The 16,459-nt window shown below is 44.0% G+C and overlaps 1 protein-coding gene across 1 annotated transcript in view; it reads left to right on the forward strand.

Moving 5' to 3' along the window:
* Positions 1–16,459, forward strand: part of HYDIN (HYDIN axonemal central pair apparatus protein) — a 488,520-nt gene that overhangs the window by 401,527 nt on the left and 70,534 nt on the right. Inside the window, exons 60-66 of the mRNA XM_063654515.1 lie at positions 851–1,019; positions 1,526–1,764; positions 3,699–3,816; positions 8,990–9,194; positions 10,220–10,455; positions 13,357–13,508; positions 13,627–13,816. Coding sequence (XP_063510585.1) covers positions 851–1,019; positions 1,526–1,764; positions 3,699–3,816; positions 8,990–9,194; positions 10,220–10,455; positions 13,357–13,508; positions 13,627–13,816 — 1,309 coding nt within the window. The remainder of the gene's footprint in view (positions 1–850; positions 1,020–1,525; positions 1,765–3,698; positions 3,817–8,989; positions 9,195–10,219; positions 10,456–13,356; positions 13,509–13,626; positions 13,817–16,459) is intronic.

Below are 16,459 nucleotides of genomic sequence, written 5' to 3' on the forward strand. Positions count from 1 at the left end.
ATGGAAAGTTCTCCTTCCCCAAGAATTCACAGTTGACAAAGAGACTTTTCCGCTGTCAGTTTAGAATTAGTGCTAAGTGGAATCTTGCCTGTTGGTGAGTTTTCTTTTAGATTAAGACAGGGGTATTAGCTGTGCTCTTTGAGGTTGCATGGAATGGAGTCACTCTCAGGTTGGAACAGGTGATAGAGGGTTTGTTGAAAGAATGTGCAGGGAAGCAAGGAGGCACAGGGGTACAAGTAATTGGGCAACCAGGGTCTCCTGGAGCATGGGGGTGACATTCAGAGCCCCACAGCAACTCTGGGCATCCCACCTCTGCCTAGGTGGGATACATCTTGAGCCTACGCCAGTCCCTCTGTCGGTCTCATCAGCCAGCTTCTTCCTGTGGTTCTTGCCTCACCTCCAGTAGGCCATGGGCTTCCCTCCCTAGTACCTCTTTTGCAGGACCCCTGCCCCCTCCCTGCTGTCTCTCTCCCCAGGTTCCCTGGTTTCTGTGTCACTGTTCGCTCTGCATGTACTGAAAGCCAGATAGACACAAACAGAGAAAGAGAGAATTAATTTAGTTGATCCTTTTTCGTATCCAATGTCCCTGTTGGACAGAGATCTCCTGCAATGGCCTCTCTTGACCATAGGATAGAGTATGGCTGTCTTTGCTGTAAGCATCAATTCCTGGCCTGGTCAATCCTGGCTAAGGAGAGGCAATCACAGCATACAAAGCACAGTGGACCCTGCCGGACGAGTGGCTAAACAGGGCTGGAAACACAGCAGGCACTCAACTGTCTAGAGTCTCCTCTCTGGGATCTTGAGTTCCCGGGATAATGACCTAGGCTGACTTTTTATTCTTGTCTTTCAGCTTTTCCGTGGACTCTGTAGGGATTTCAACACCTAATATAAATTCCATGATCTCAGTCCAACCCAGAAAGGGTTCACTGACCCCAACAGAAAAACCCACAAATGTCCAAGTTTTCTTCCGTGCAAAAAAGGAAGTGAAGATTGAGCACCAGCCTGTTCTGCGCTGTCAGGTAAGAGAGCTCCAAAGGGAGGGGCTGCCTCAATGGCAGGATCGTGGGACTCCTGTTGCAAATAAGGATACATGGCCTAATCCATGCTCCAGGAAGAAAAGGGGAGGGCTGGCCTGGGTGGCAACTGGATAGGATACACTGGGGTTCTGTCCTAACTATCAGACAAAGTCATCAGAATTAGATCCAGCGAGGAAATGTGCCCCCAAGTCTTTGGGGAGCATCAGAGGCAGGGAAGCTGAGTCCCATCATCAAGTGCAAAGGATGAGCAGGGAACTGAAAATAGGAGGCTATGTTGGCCAAAAAAGTTGGCTATGTTGACCATTGGCTGGTACACAGTAAGCTCTGTTTTAGTGTTTGCTAATATCATTGTTGATGCAATAATACAAAGACAGTGAAATAAAGAACATGGCTCATGTCAATGATGAAAATAGGGAACGGGGTAGATAATCATGGGAATTCTGTAGCTACAGCAGTGGCTGACTTGCTCATTCTTCTTCCCTTTCTAGATTATTGAGCCCAATATTTCAGAAGGAGGTGAGATCATTGCCAGCATCCCAATTAAGTTTTCCGTGAATGCAGTATATTCCAAATACAACATCACACCCTCCTCTGTCATCAACTTTGGAGCTTTGATCTGTGGCACTCGTAAAAGCACCACCTTCACCATAGAAAATCAAGGTGTTACTGACTTCAAGTTCGCCCTTTATAAGCTGACAGGGGAGAGCCCCATTCATCAAAAGAAAGCGTAAGACAAATATTTATTTAACTCATTCCATTCCCTCTTTAATTTGTGCTTTATATTTTATAAAGAGCTTTCGTATATCTTACTTAAATTCACCCAATCCCATTTTGTGGGTGAGATCAGTAAGATTTAGAAATAGCTCGTTTAGATTATGCACAAAAGCTGGGCGCAGTGGCTCACACCTGTAATCCCAGCACTTTGGGAGGCCAAGGCAGGCAGATCACCTGAGATCAGGAGGTGGATACCAGCCTGGCCAATGTGGTGAAACCCCATCTCTACTAACAATACAAAAATTAGCCAGGTGTGGCGGCACATGCCTGTAATCCCAGCCACTCTGAGGCAGGAGAATCGCTTGAACTCGAGAGGCGGAGGTTGCAGTGAGCCGAGATCGCACCACTGCACTCCAGTTTGGGCAACAGAGCAAGACTCCATCTCAAAAAAATAAAAAATTAAAAATTAAAAATTATGTATTATACACAAAATCACCAGTAGATCTTGGTGTGAGCCCACATCTTCTGACTCCAGGTTTCATAGATTTCCTGTAGAATATATCATAAATTTTAGTTGAACAAACATAGTCTTCTGCCTGGAATTTTGTCTGTTGTCCTGGTGCTTCTGGTGTGCTGAAGGACTTATTAGATCATTGTCCTATATGTCATTCTGTACAACGCCAATTAATTATTATCACAGGAAGCTAAATCAAAAGAAATCATAGCAGTGCTTCATGGTGGGGCTGCTCTGGAAGCTCAGAAGAGAGGAAGTGTGGTGATGCCTTCAGCCTACCAGGGACTGTTATTGTTATTGCCTGTTGCTATTATTGCCTTCTCCCCATGAAGACACCATCACAAAGCTACCTTAATAGTTGTTCCAACAGCAAAACTCCATGTTCTTCAAAAGGAGGCTGTCAATCAATTCACCCAAAACAATTTGTCTTTTGAGTGCTTTTGGCTTCCATTGGGCTGCCATACTCATTTTTGGGCAAATTAAGGATGGCTTTTATCAATTCATGAGGCACTTCTGATTTAATTTGACTTTCTAGTTAATTCTTTTAAATAAGATGTATGGCTTTACATTGTAGTTGTTTTATATTTCTGTAGCTATTCTTTTCTGTTTTGACAAAGTTTGAACATTTTTTTAAATGTAGAGTTAAATTGTATAAAGTCTTTCTTCCTAATTTAATTTCAACTGAATTTTTTTACAATTTATTTTATAACAATGTAATGTCTATAATGATTATAACTTAATTCTGTTTTGCTTTACATTGTTTTTTATTTATTTTTTATTTTAGCCTGCACAAGTTCATGCAAAGCACATGAAAGGGAGTTAAACTTCAGGTGTTCTGGTCATTAAGCAAGTGAATGCTTGAATATATAAAATTCTCAAAAGTTTAAGATACATTTCAGATACATTTGAATATTTTAGGTGAACTGGTCTCTAGGCAAACTAATTATTGGATAAACTAGTTTCAAGGCAAGTGAACAATTACCAAGACCTATATTTGAACTACTGCTTATACTAAACCTTAAAAACATCATGACTGTAAATGTGAAGATACAGAACAGAGCTTAATTTATTTGCCATTTCACTTTTTAAAATGAGATTAAGTAAAACATTTGACATCCACAAGTAATTTTCTACACACTGCTTTCCAGTGAACTCAAGTAGGCATTTAAAAATTACTATCTTCTTGCAGTAATTTTCAGTGTCCCTATAAATCATATTTAATAAGTATCTTACCGCCTAGTTTCCTTACAATTGCTAAATGAGTTTGGTCAGTGATTAACTAGCTAACTATGCCACTCCAGCGTCCTCTTGGGCAAAGAAGGGCCCCTTCCCCCATTCCTGGGAGAAGGGCCCTTGCAAGAAGACAGACAGGTGGTGTCTAATGTTACCCCCCACCCCGCAACCTAAGGGTATACTCTTGCTTTTTTAATCAGAGCCAGCCACGTCAGACAAGCAAGATCCCGAGAAAGTGAGAACTTCTACAAAACTGGCTCTTCCAGAGCAGCCAAATTCTCTGACACAATTCAGAAAGAAGTAACCACCACAGGCCAGGTGCGTGTCCTTTTCCCTGTTCTTACAGATACCCAGTAAGGCCAACTCCCAATTAGCTCTTGACACCAAATACTTCCCTAGGATAATAGGATTTGAATCCATCATGGCAGGAATATGAAATAATTATACTGAAATGTCACTTTCATTTTAAGCTAAGATGTTATGACCTTTAATTTGGATATCCTCTTTTGCTTTACAACCTTCATTGGCTTTCCACTGCCTTAAAATTGTTTCTACTCTTCATATGTATTTTAATCAAGAATAATTTGTTTATAAGAAAGAGAAGCCCATTCAAATAGGCTTAAATAAAAGGAGATTCGAGGATTCCTGCTTCCGGTAAGATCAACTAGATGTACTTTTCCCTATTCTTCCCAATTAAGTACAACTAAAAACCCTGGGCATCATGTATAAAACAGACTTCAGACTCTGAAAGATAGAGAGAAGAAACCAGACCAGCCCCAGGGTCTTTGGGACCCAAGGAAGATCCAGGTGGTGAGCTCCCAAGTTTTCTTTTTACCTCATATCTCCCAGACTGGGTGCTGAAGCAGCCAGCAACCCTAAAACATCAACAGACACAGACAAAAAGAAAGCCCCAACAGAAGCCTACTCCTACTTTCTTTCTGCCTTTCTAGGTTGCCTCTAGAAAGACAGAAAACTTCTAGACAGTAACCGAAAGACAACAGTTAGCCTAGAAAGACAGAAAACTTCTAGATAATAACTGTTCTACCCCAGCCAAACACCAAAGAAAAATATCTGGCCCCACGCCACCTTTGCTAGCAAAGGCCAAATAGAGAGTCTAGACTCCACCCTCTCCAACCTGTCATGAGGTGCCCCACCCCCTTGCCAGGGTGGTGTCAGAGAAGGTCGAATACAAAGCCAAGACTTTCATTCCCATGGGTGGTAACAAGCGTCCTCCACCACCTCCAGTGCTGTTTGTGGAGATACCACATGGGGAACCATGACGTCCACCCCAACCTAGTGGTAATGAGACATTCCCCCGTCCCCTGCTGGAATGATGTCAGAGGACTCCTCCATCTCCCATGGCATCAGCAGAACAGTAACAGGCACTCACCCATCCCCACCAGGCAGGTATCCATTGAGGACTAGTGGAGAGCTGGTACACCCACCCCTGCCCAGCAGGAATGATGGGTCTGAGTGGGGAATCTGGACCACTGCCCCCACCTGGCAGTAGCAAGGCAGTGTACTACCTTCCCCTGCCAGGGCAGTGCCAAAAGAAAGCCAGCTCAAACAGATTTAAATCAGATCCCGAGTCTCATAGCATTAACACCCAAAATGTCCAGGTTTCAACTGAAAATCACTCATCATACCAAGAACCAGGAAGAATTCAAACGGAAGGAAAATAGATAAATGCTGGATGACAACACTGAGATGAGAGAGGTGTTAGAATTATCTGAAAATGTTTCAATGAGCAATTATAAGAAGCATGCTTGGAAAATTTTTAAAATAGTATGTCTCAGCAAAGAAAGAAGATGTAGAGAAGAAGCAAATGGAGATTCTGGAATTGAAGATAAATAAACAAATTTAGAACTCAGTGGATGGGCTCAACAACACAGAGGGAACAGAGGAAAAGGATCAGTGAACTTGAAGACAGACAATAGGGATTCCTGTGTTTGTTTCTTATTGTTCTCACAACAAATTACCTCAAATTTAGAAGCTTAAAGTATTACACATTTTTTATCTTATAGTTCTGTAGGTCAGAAGTGCTAAAATCAAGGTGTTGGAAGGGCTGTATTCTTTTCTGGGGACACCAGGAAAGAATCCTTTTCATTGTTTTTTTAGCCTCTAGAGGCAGCCCACATTCCTTGGTTTGTAGTCCCCTTCTATCATCTTCAAAGCCAGCAACAGTGGATGAATCCTTCTTACATCACATTACTCCAACCTCCTCCATAGTCATATCTCCTTCTAACTCTCTTCCATTTCTAAGGACCCTTGTGATTACATTGGGCCCATTATAATCCAGAATAATCTCCTCATCACAAGGTTCTTAATGTAATCATGTCAACCAAGTCCTTTTGCTGTATAAGGTAACATATTCACAGGTTCCAGAGATTAGGATGTGGACATCTTTCGGAGGCCATTATTCTGCCCAGTCTAAACAAAAGAGAGAAAGTAGACTCTGTTTTGAGTCTTTTGAAAGTCTATTTAAGTCTAATGAGAAAAAATGAATAGATGCTCAGGGATCTGTGGAACCATAACAAAAGATCTAATGCTCTTGTCATTGGAGTTCCAGAAAGAGTTACAAAAGAGGATGGGACTGAAAAGGTACTCAAAGGAATAATGACAGAAAACTTTTCAAATTTGGCAAAAGATGTAAACCTACAGTCTCAAGAATCTGAGCAAACCCAAATAGGAGAAACCAAAAGAAATCCTTACCAACACACATCATAGTCAAACTTCTGAAAATTAAAGAAAAGAAAAAAAATCTTGAACACATCAAGAGAGAAATGAACCTTGAATGACAGTAGATTTCTTACAGAAACTATAGAGACCCAAAAGAAAGTGGCACAATATTTTCAAATGTAGAGAACCAATAACTGTGAACCCAGAATCTTATATCCAGCAAAAATATTTCTCAGGGATAAATGGAAAATCGACTTTCTCAAATGAAACAAAGCTAAAAGAATTTGTCACCAGTAGACTTACCCTAAAAGAATGGCTAAAGGAAGTTCTCAAAACAGAAAGTAAATAACAGAAGACATAATCATGGAACATCAAGAAGGAAGAAAAAAACATGGTAAGCAACAATGTAGGTAAATTCAGTAGACCTTACTTCTCTTCCTGGGTTTTCTAAATTATGTTTGTCAATGGAAGCAAAACTATAATACTGTCTGATATGGTTTTAAATGGATGTAGACGAAATATTTTAGACAGAGCGGGGTAGAGGAAAGAATCAGTGAACTTGAAGACAGACAATAGGAATTCTTTTTTTTTTATTTTTTTTATTCTTTATTTTTATTATTATTATTTATTATTATTATTATTATTATTATACTTTAGGGTTTATGAAAAAAGCGGGTGAATGAGCAGTTGTTAAGCAAGATGGTAAATACTGTAATTGAGGTGTGTGTACTATAATTGAGGTGCATGTAGATGGATAGACTCTAGAAAAATTGAAGAATGAAGTCTTGCTGTTTCGGGTAGCTGTAAAGAGTCATTGAAGGCTTCACAGAGGAGGAGGTGCTTGATTTGTGTATCAGAATCATGTTTGACTGCAGATAGCAGAAAATCCAACGTTAGTGGTTTAAACAAATATGGCATATTTAAATGGGGTAGGCAGTTGCTGGTGTTGGTTTAATAGTTTATTGTTGCTTGTGATTCTCTTGGCCTTTCCCTCATGGTTCCAAGGTGGCCGCTGCAGCTCCAGCCACCACCTCTGCATTGAAGGCAATGAGAGAAGCAGGTATTCTGCACTCTATGAACAGCAATAATTACTGATTGAAGTGAACTGGGTTTTCTACATGTTGGTTTTTATGTCTTTTCAAGTGGTTTCCGCTTGTCAAGCAAAGGCTTCTATTTCATTAACATACATAATTTTCTACATATGTTTCTGTAACTCTCATCTCTTCTACAGATTTTTTTCCCTTCTTTGCCTACCATATCTTCTCAGCCTTCAGTGAAACAGCCTCTCCAGCACTCTGCCTTTCAGTTGCAATGAACTTATCCTCTCCTCTACATTGGCAACTTATTTTAATGGTCACAGCCTGGATCTTGCATCACAAGAAACTGAGGTGCTTCTGAATCCTTGATTTCCAAGACCTCTTTCTCTGACTGCTTCTGTTTCTCCTAGTTTTCTGCTACCTCAGTTCCACTCATTTCAGCTGTTCTTTGCCCTCACTATGACCTTGCTCCTTTGAGACAACATCATGCCATTTTCTACTATTCTCCAATCTTCTCTTCTGTCAGGATGGCTTATCTGGGAATCACCACTGCCCAGGACATCTCCTAGCACATAGTAGGTATTCAGTAAATAGTGACCAAGTCAGTTAATAGCAGCTTCCATGTATGTCTGTGCAGTCACACTGCACAATGCTAGGGACTGCATCCACACAGATGCCTGTGTGAAGAGTGCCACTAGACTCAGCACTGATTTCTGCTGTGGTTCCTACATCTGGCAGGAGGTCCTTCACAAACCCCAGCTGCCAGAGGTTTTGCACAAATCTGGCTGCCAGGGTATGAGTCCAGTGCAGCAGAACACTCACACAAGTCACACAGAGCAAGTTATCACTCACAGATAGGTAGCAAGAACCAATAGAAGCCTCATATTCATGGACAGCTGGTCCCCCAAGGCTCAAGAAAGCTGCCTTGGACAGATAAAGTCCTGTCTATGCATGCCGCACTTCACACTGCAGCTGAAAGACACCAAAAGCATTCTGCCTTGGATTTTGTGCTCCAGAGGAATTGTGGATCTCTGAGCTGAAGCACTGCAGGACATTCTGTTCTAGGAAGGATGAGAACAGAACCTGGGCTGTTCCAGACCCTTCCCTTATCTCAGGCCACTGCATTGTCAGCACATTCTGCGGTCATCTGGAAAACTACAAACAGGAGAGAGAAGAGCTGGGACATCTAAGGATTGCATCAACATCCTGTTTTGTTTTGTTTTAGCACTAATTCTATACCAGATGCTATGCTACATGCTTCACACCTGTTCTTTCATTTAAACCTCCAGCAATCTCTGGGGTCGGGGCTTTAGCCCCATTTTATAGATAAATAAACTGAGACTCAGAGAAGTCATTTGTTTAAGGTCAGTCAATATTTAGCAGGGCTGGGATTCAAACCCAGGTGTGTCTCACTCAAAGGCCCATAACCTCACCCACTATGCCATTCTGCACCCCTCTGCTTCAAGATGCCCAGCTGAATAAGTGCTATATGATGTGGAGTCTATCTGTTCCCTTAAACCCTTAGTTCAAACATGATTGGTCTAAAGGAATTTGCATAGAAGGAAGCACTGAGAGAGCAACCTATCATTGAAGACCCCCTTCCCATCCCTGGCCCTCTGTCCCTCCAGGAGGAGAGGAGAGAGGGCCCAGAGAGTGCCTGTGAGAAGAAACCCCACATGTCCCTCCCCCTTTCCACACCATCTCACAGCCCCCATAGTCTGGCTGTCACTCACTCTGCCTCCAAGCCTCCTATCCCTCCCACCCTTGTCCTGCAGGCCCGCTTCGCCCATGGCATGTTCACCGTGTACCCTGGGTTTGGCTCCATCCCTTCCGGAGGACAGCAGGTCATCAACGTTGACTGTGTGGCTGACCCCATGGGAAAGTGTGAGGAGTTTATAGCCATCGATATCTCCGGCCGAGACCCTGCAGTCCACCCTGCCGGCATCCCTTACACTTTGCTGGCTGAAGCCTGTCTACCAGGTACTGACCACTCACATTGGACAGCACCACTTGAAAGATGTTCATCTGAGACCTGGTGCAGTGGCTTACACTTGTGATCCCAGCACTTTGGGAGGCCAAGGCGGGCAGATCACCTAAGGTCAGGAGTTTGAGACCAGCCTGGCCAACATAGCAAAACCCTGTCTCTACTAAAAATACAAAAAAATTAGCTGGGTGTGGTGGCACATGCCTGTAATCCCAGCTACTCAGGAGGCACTTGAACCCAGGAGGTGGAGTTTGCAGTGAGCTGAGATCACGCCACTGTACTCCACAACAGAGCGAGAGTCCATCTCAAAAATATAAATATATAAATAAAAGACCTTCATCTGTAGCACTTCTACCTTCTTTCTTGCAAGTTTTTCCAAAGATGTCTGGCAGACATAGCTGGGGTGCTTCCTTTGGGGTCCTAGAACTTCCTCTAGTGTCTTCAGTTGTATTTTTGCAGGGCATATACCTAAGGGAGGAGGTGCAGCTTCACACTCCCAGGAGGCTGGTCCTGGATTCCCAGATGAATAGTGTTATCTGAGAATCATCATGGGATGGGCTGTGGCACAGAACCGAGGAGCACTGAGTCCCACTCATGGCCAGGCCACTCCCAGTGGGCAACATGTCCACAGAGAACAATGTTCAGTTACTGAGCATGCAAAATCTGTAACCCAGCAGGAGGGCAGATGAGGTGCAAAGAGAATGCCTCATGCTTTGACGATAGGATCCCTGGAGCCTTGAAGCATAGTGGGCCAGTAGCCTCCTTCCATCCATAGCACACCCCAGATCTTGGATCTTACCACTGGGAGAAAAACACTCACTGGAGTGTGGCAACCAGCAAGGACAGTACAAAAGAGGAAGAAAAGACAGAATGTTTCCCATCCCTCACACCCCCTTGCATGACTTCCCCTATGTGTCCTCCACGATTCTCCTTTGTGAGAATCCAGAGTTCCAAATTAGTAATTACAGAGCAGGAATCCAGTGATCAGGCAGCATCTCATAGTCTCCCCTTCACTCCCCAGCCTTCGTGACCGAAAACAACGCCTTGATATTTGAAGAGCACCAGATATGTACCAGCGCCAACCTGCACCACATCCTGCAGACCATAGAGAGCGGGGGGCTGTTCGTCGAGGACGAGAACAAGTTCATCTTCTGCAATGTCCTGGTGGGCCACCAAGCCAAGGCTCGTTTCAAGATCAGCAACATGGGAAAGATCGCCTGTGATGTCAACATTGTAGTCAGGCCTATCTCCAATAAGGTAAGACGCTCCCAATGGCCCCTGGCCCACCGTGGTTGGCATAAAGCTGGAAAAAGGGCTCTCAGCATCCTCTGCTCTGGAGCCTGTATGCGTGAGTGGAAATTATCTGGCCCTGCTGGAAGTTATGTGAAGTAACCAGGGGCTTTCCCCTAGGCCAGTGGTGATACATTTGTCCCAGTGGGTGTCTCCTCCGGGTACCTTTGTGATAAGTACACATGAACGAGCAAACCGCATTCCTCCATTGAATGCTCACTACGTGCCTAAAATAGACAAAGCATGGTGGGGAGAGGTGAAGGTGAGCACCAGCTCCAGATGGGCCTGCCTCCAGCTGCATATTCTGCTGGTAAGGGAGATTTGGGGGCATCAGATTCTGAGGATAAGGTGAAATGGTGAGCATGTTTTAGCCCTTCCGATATGACAAGCACTGTGCTAAGTGATTTATATTTACTGCCTCCTTTTACCCTCACAACAACTCTTCTGACTTTGTATTATTATCCCAATTCTACAGTTAGGGAAACTGAGGCTTTAAAAGCTAAATCCTTCCCCTAGGTCCCAGAGCCTGAGACTATACGGCTGGGCTTAAAGCCAAGCTTCATCCACACACAAGATGAAATAATTGCCCATCTCAGGGGTCTGCCAGGCTCGAAACTGCCTTTTCTCTCTGAGTCAGATCATACTTTTTTTCACAGCAGAACAGAAAATTCAGGATACCAAGAGAGGTCTTAATCAATGGGTTTCCGTCACCCTTAATTCCCAATCCAATGTGCAGCAAATACTCTAGTTTTATGACGGCTGCTTCAGTTCTCTGCCCGAAAGTAGAATCTGGGCCCAGGAGGTCCTCAGGTCCCGGAGCTGGCATTGTTCACAGCTGAGGGTGGTGGGGAAGTCACCAAGGGTGTTGGTATCAGCCTAGAGCTACATATGGAGTGTGCATTCCTGGAGAATGTCAACACAGAGAGGTATGGTTGGGGAGACTACATAATCCCTTTTATGACTTCCTTCAGGCCCTGGCGACACCCAGTCATTATTCTCTGATTTTTTTTTTTTTTTTTTTTGAGACGGAGTCTTGCTCTGTTGCCCAGGCTGGAGTGCAGTGGTGCAATCTCAGCTCACTGCAAGCTCTGCCTTCCAGGTTCACGCCATTCTCCTGCCTCAGCCTCCCAAGTAGCTGGGACTACAGGCACCCACCACCATGTCCGGCTAATTTTTTGTATTTTTAGTAGAGACGAGGTTTCACTGTGTTAGCCAGGATGGTCACGATCTCCTGACCTCGTGATCCACCCGCCTCGGCCTCCCAAAGTGCTGGGATTATAGGCATGAGCCACTGCGCCCAGCCTATTCTCTGATCTTATTTGGGATACTAAGGGGCAGCTTTCCCCCTATTCTGTACTAAAAAGATAAAAAGTGAGCAAGACTGATTTTTTTTTTTTTTTTGAGACAGTCTCACTTCCGTTGCCCAGGCTGGAGTGCAATGGCACCATCATGGCTCACTGCAGCCTCGACTTCCTGGGCTCAAGTGATCCTCCCACCTCAGCCTCCTGAGTAGCTGGGACTACAGGCACGCACCACCATGCTTGGCTAGTTTTTGTATTTTTTGTAGAGACAGGGTTTCACCATGTTGGCCAGGCTGGTCTCAAACTCCTGGGCTCAAGCGATCCTCCCACCTCAGCCTCCCAAAGTGCTAGGATTACAAGAGTGAGCCACCACACCCAGCCACAAGTCTGATTTCTAAAGGCAGACTATAAGAGGATTTGCAGACATCGCATGTTCTCCTCCACCCTAGTTTGCAGACTTGAAGGCTATCCCTTGGAAAAAGCAAAGAGAAACCTGAGTGCCCTCAGTTTAAGAACAAGAGGGAATAATCAGTCTTGAATCCCACCTACTTCCCATGAGAATGAAAAATCCTTTTAAGGCCATGCCAGGGCTCCCTACAGTCCCAAAACATTGCCACAAGATGGGAACAGATGAAGTGCTGTGGGAGGTTGTTCTAGCCAAGGCTCTTGGAATTACAAGGAGCAGAAACCCTCTCAGATTAGCCTAAACAAAGCAAGGCTTACTGCAGTGAATTGGACACCTCAGACACAGGTCAGAACACATCACGTGGCCGGGACTCCTTGGGACTGGCACCATCACGTGAAGTCTGCCCTTTAGAAGACCAGCGGATGCTCTGTCCATCTCTCAGGGGCCACGTGTCTCTCTCACAGGGTTTCCAATGCTCCATTCTCTCATCCAGCTTTCTCATCTTGCATGTGATTCAGCCAGCTCCCAGCTCAGCTCCACATTTTAACAACCAGCACCGGCCCAGCACGGTGGCTCACACCTGTAATCCCAGCACTATGGGAGGCCAAGGCAGGCAGATTACTTGAGCCCAGAAGTTTGAGATCAGCCTGGGAAACATGACGAAACCCCATATGTACAAAAAAAAAAAAAATTAGCTGGGCATAGTGGCACACACCTGTAGTCCCAGCTACTCGGGAGGCTGAGGTGGGAGGATTGCCTGGGTCCAGGAGGTCGAGGCTGCAGTGAGCCATGATCATGCCACTGCACTCCAACATGAGTGACAGAGCAAGATCCTGTCACAAAAAGATTTAAAAACCAACCAACACCAATCTTTGGGCATCCCAATTTAGTTGACAGGGGTGGGGTAGCAGGGAGAATATCTGGATTACTGGCTTAGTTCATCAATTTGAGTCAAAAATCATAGGTCTAACCAAATCTAGCCAGGCATCATTCAGGGGTGGGTCCCAGGCTGTTCCCTCCAGGGCCCCTCACCCTGCAGGCAGTGGAGCATGTCCACCACAGCACTTAGACAAGAGGTGGGGGGGGCTCTTGAAAATAAGGAGTAAGCCTGGTGAGAATACAAAGGCGCTGACACACTCTGGTCTCTGCCCCCATCACCAGCCCTTTGCCCGCATCATCGACATTTTTGAAGTGGAACCCAGCAAGATGTGCATTGCCAGCCATTCCCATGCCTTTGCCACGGTGTCCTTCACCCCGCAGATCTTGCAGAACTACCAGTGCATCTTTGAGGCTACCTTGGATGGCTTGCCCAGGTACCAGCTCCCAGCTCCCAGCTCCCTCTCCTGCAGCAGGGCTGCAGGCCACACTCCATAGGGAGTGTCATTCCCACCATGCCAGGCTGACAGGCTACAATCTTCCTGTCCCCTACAGCACCCTGGCCAAGAGCCGAGGCCTCGTGTTTGACATCGCTGGTGAGGGGAACCTCCCTCGAGTGACAGTTGTGCGGCCAATTCTTCATAACCAATATGGAAACCCCTTGCTCCTCTTTAAGAGGCTTCTGCTTGGTCATTCAGAGAAGCTGCCTCTCATCCTCAAGAACAATGGCGTCCTCCCTGCCCAGGTAATACTGGAGGGTGAAGCATGAGGCTGAAAGGGAGAAGAATCCAGAAGCTACACTTCTGCCACTGGGGCCTCTGCCATGCCTAATGTATGAGGACTTCTCTGTTGATCCACATACATTAACCTATGTGTCAGGGACATGCAGAGGGGAATCTGGCATGACATTTATCCTCAAGGAAAGTAGGAAACTGGATTGCACAATATATCATTAACTACTGTCCAAGGTAGTGTGCAGTGATGTGCACCAAGCTGAGTGGGTAGGATTATGGATGTTCTTAATATCTTCTTTATTTTTTAATTGTTTTCTATAATGAACATTGCATTTGCAATGAGGATAAGATGATAAAAGAAACTTCAGTAGGGGTGAAAAATACAACATCCAAATGTATTTTGATTCAACGATTAAATTATGGTTTTATTTTACAAAAAAAGTGATGTGCTCTACAAGGGACTGTAGGACTTTTGAAAAAGATCTATTCCCATCTAGACAATAAAGGGAAAATTCACTGTAAATGACATTTGAACAGGGCTCATTGAAGGAGTTGGGTTTCAGCAATGCCTTCAGTGGGCATTTGGCAGTCCATGCAAACCAGAAAGAAAGAGAAAGCTTCAAAGATGCAGAAGCCAAAAAACAAAACAAAACAAAACGTGCACACTACTACAGGAGCTAGTAAGCACCCAGCTTCATGAGAGCATAGGTATAGGTAGAAGAGCAAGGAAGATAAAAATGAAAGGATACAGTAATGGAGCAACTTGTGGAAGGCTTGGGATTCTCTAAATATTTTAAACCCTACAAGACATTGCCACTATTGTTCTTGCTGCTGTTGTTCTTATTGTTTACACATTTATGGCCCATTTAGGTTTACTCATTTATTAATCATTTTTATTGCTCTTTATTCCTGGGTCTCCAATTTTCCATCTGTATTTGTCAGTTCTCATGCTACCAATAAAGACATACCTGAGACTGGGTAATTTATAAAGAAAAAAGAGGACTCACAGTTCCACATGGCTGGGGAGGCCTCACTATCACAGTGGAAGGCAAAGGAGGAGAAAGACATGTCTTACGTTGTGGCAGGCAAGAGAGCTTGTGCAGGGGAACTCCCATTTATAAAACCATCAGATCTTGTGAGACTTATTCACTATCACAAGAACAGCCTGGGAAAGACCCTCCCCCATGATTCATTTACCTCCCACCAGGTCCCTCCCACGACACACGGGAGTTATGGGAGCTACAATTCAAGATGAGACTTGGATGGGGACACAGCCAAACCATATCACCATCTTAGACCCTTTTCCTACCAACTGAAGAATACTCTTTAGTATTTCCTTAATGGAGGTCTGCTGGTGGTGAAGTCTCTATTTCTCCTTCATTTTAAACATCGTTTTTACTGGCTGTGGAGTTCTGGTTTGGCAGTTGTTTTCTTTCAGCAAATGGGAGATATTATTCCAATGTATTCCGGTTTCCGTTGTTAACTGCTGAGTTGTCAGCTATAAGCCTAAAATGTTTTAAGACAGGGGTCCCCAACCCCCAGGCCACAGACTCATGAGCAAAAGCTCATCTGTATTTACAGCCACTCCCCATCACTCACATTACCACCTGAACTCCCTTCCTGTCAGATCAGCAGCGGCATTAGATTCTCATAGGAGTGCGAACCCTATTTTGAACTGCATGTGTGAGGGATCTAGGCTGCGTGCTCCTTATAAGAATCTAATGCCTGATTATCTGAAGTGGAACAGTTTCAACCCAAAACCATTCCCCATTGCCTGGTCCATGGAAAAATTGTCTTCCATGAAACCAGTTCCTGGTGCCAAAAAGGTTGGGGACTGCTACTTTAAGGCATTCTTTTTTTCTGACTGCCTTTTACATTTTCACTTTGTTTTCTACAGTTTTACTATGACATGTCCAGGTGTGGAGTTCTTTTAATTTATCCTTGTTAGAATTCACTAGACTTCTTGATTCTGTGGATTAAAGTTAAGTCAATTTTGGAAAATTTCTAGACATGTCTTTAAATATTGTTTCTATTTCATTCTCTCTAATCTCTACTTCTGGGATGATAATTAAATATATAGAAGACCTTCTCACTATATCTTCTGTGTCTCTAGTCTCACTATATTTTCCACTCACTTTTCCTCTGGGCTTCATTCTGCATAATTTCTTTTGACCTGTCTTCAGTTTAGTAACTCTCCCTTTAGCTGTATTGAATCTACAGTTAAAGTTTCCATTAAGTCCTTAAGTTATTATATTTTTCAGTCTTAGAATTTCTGTTAGGCTGTTTTAAAAATCTGAATAATTCATGTTTACTGTTTCTAGTTTCTAGCTGAAATCGTCAGACATGACTTTTATTTCTTGAACACAGTAATCATAGCCATTTTACAGTCTATACCAGATAATTCCAAAATCCAAAGTCATTGTGGCTCTTTCTGGTATTTCTACTCATCTTTTTCTACTATTTCTACTCATCTTTGCCCATGTTGCCCTGCCGCCTCATGTGCCTGGTTATCTTCTGTTCACGTGTTGGGTATTATATTGTAAAAGTTATTTGGAAATCATTAAACTAAGGATCATATTTTTCTTCAGAGGCAATTTTCATTTGCTTCTGCCCAACACTTGGGGGCACTAGAAATTCAGGATCACCTTAAGCCA

Source organism: Pongo pygmaeus, chromosome 18, assembly GCF_028885625.2.
Source record: "Pongo pygmaeus isolate AG05252 chromosome 18, NHGRI_mPonPyg2-v2.0_pri, whole genome shotgun sequence".
Classification (NCBI taxonomy): domain Eukaryota; kingdom Metazoa; phylum Chordata; class Mammalia; order Primates; family Hominidae; genus Pongo; species Pongo pygmaeus.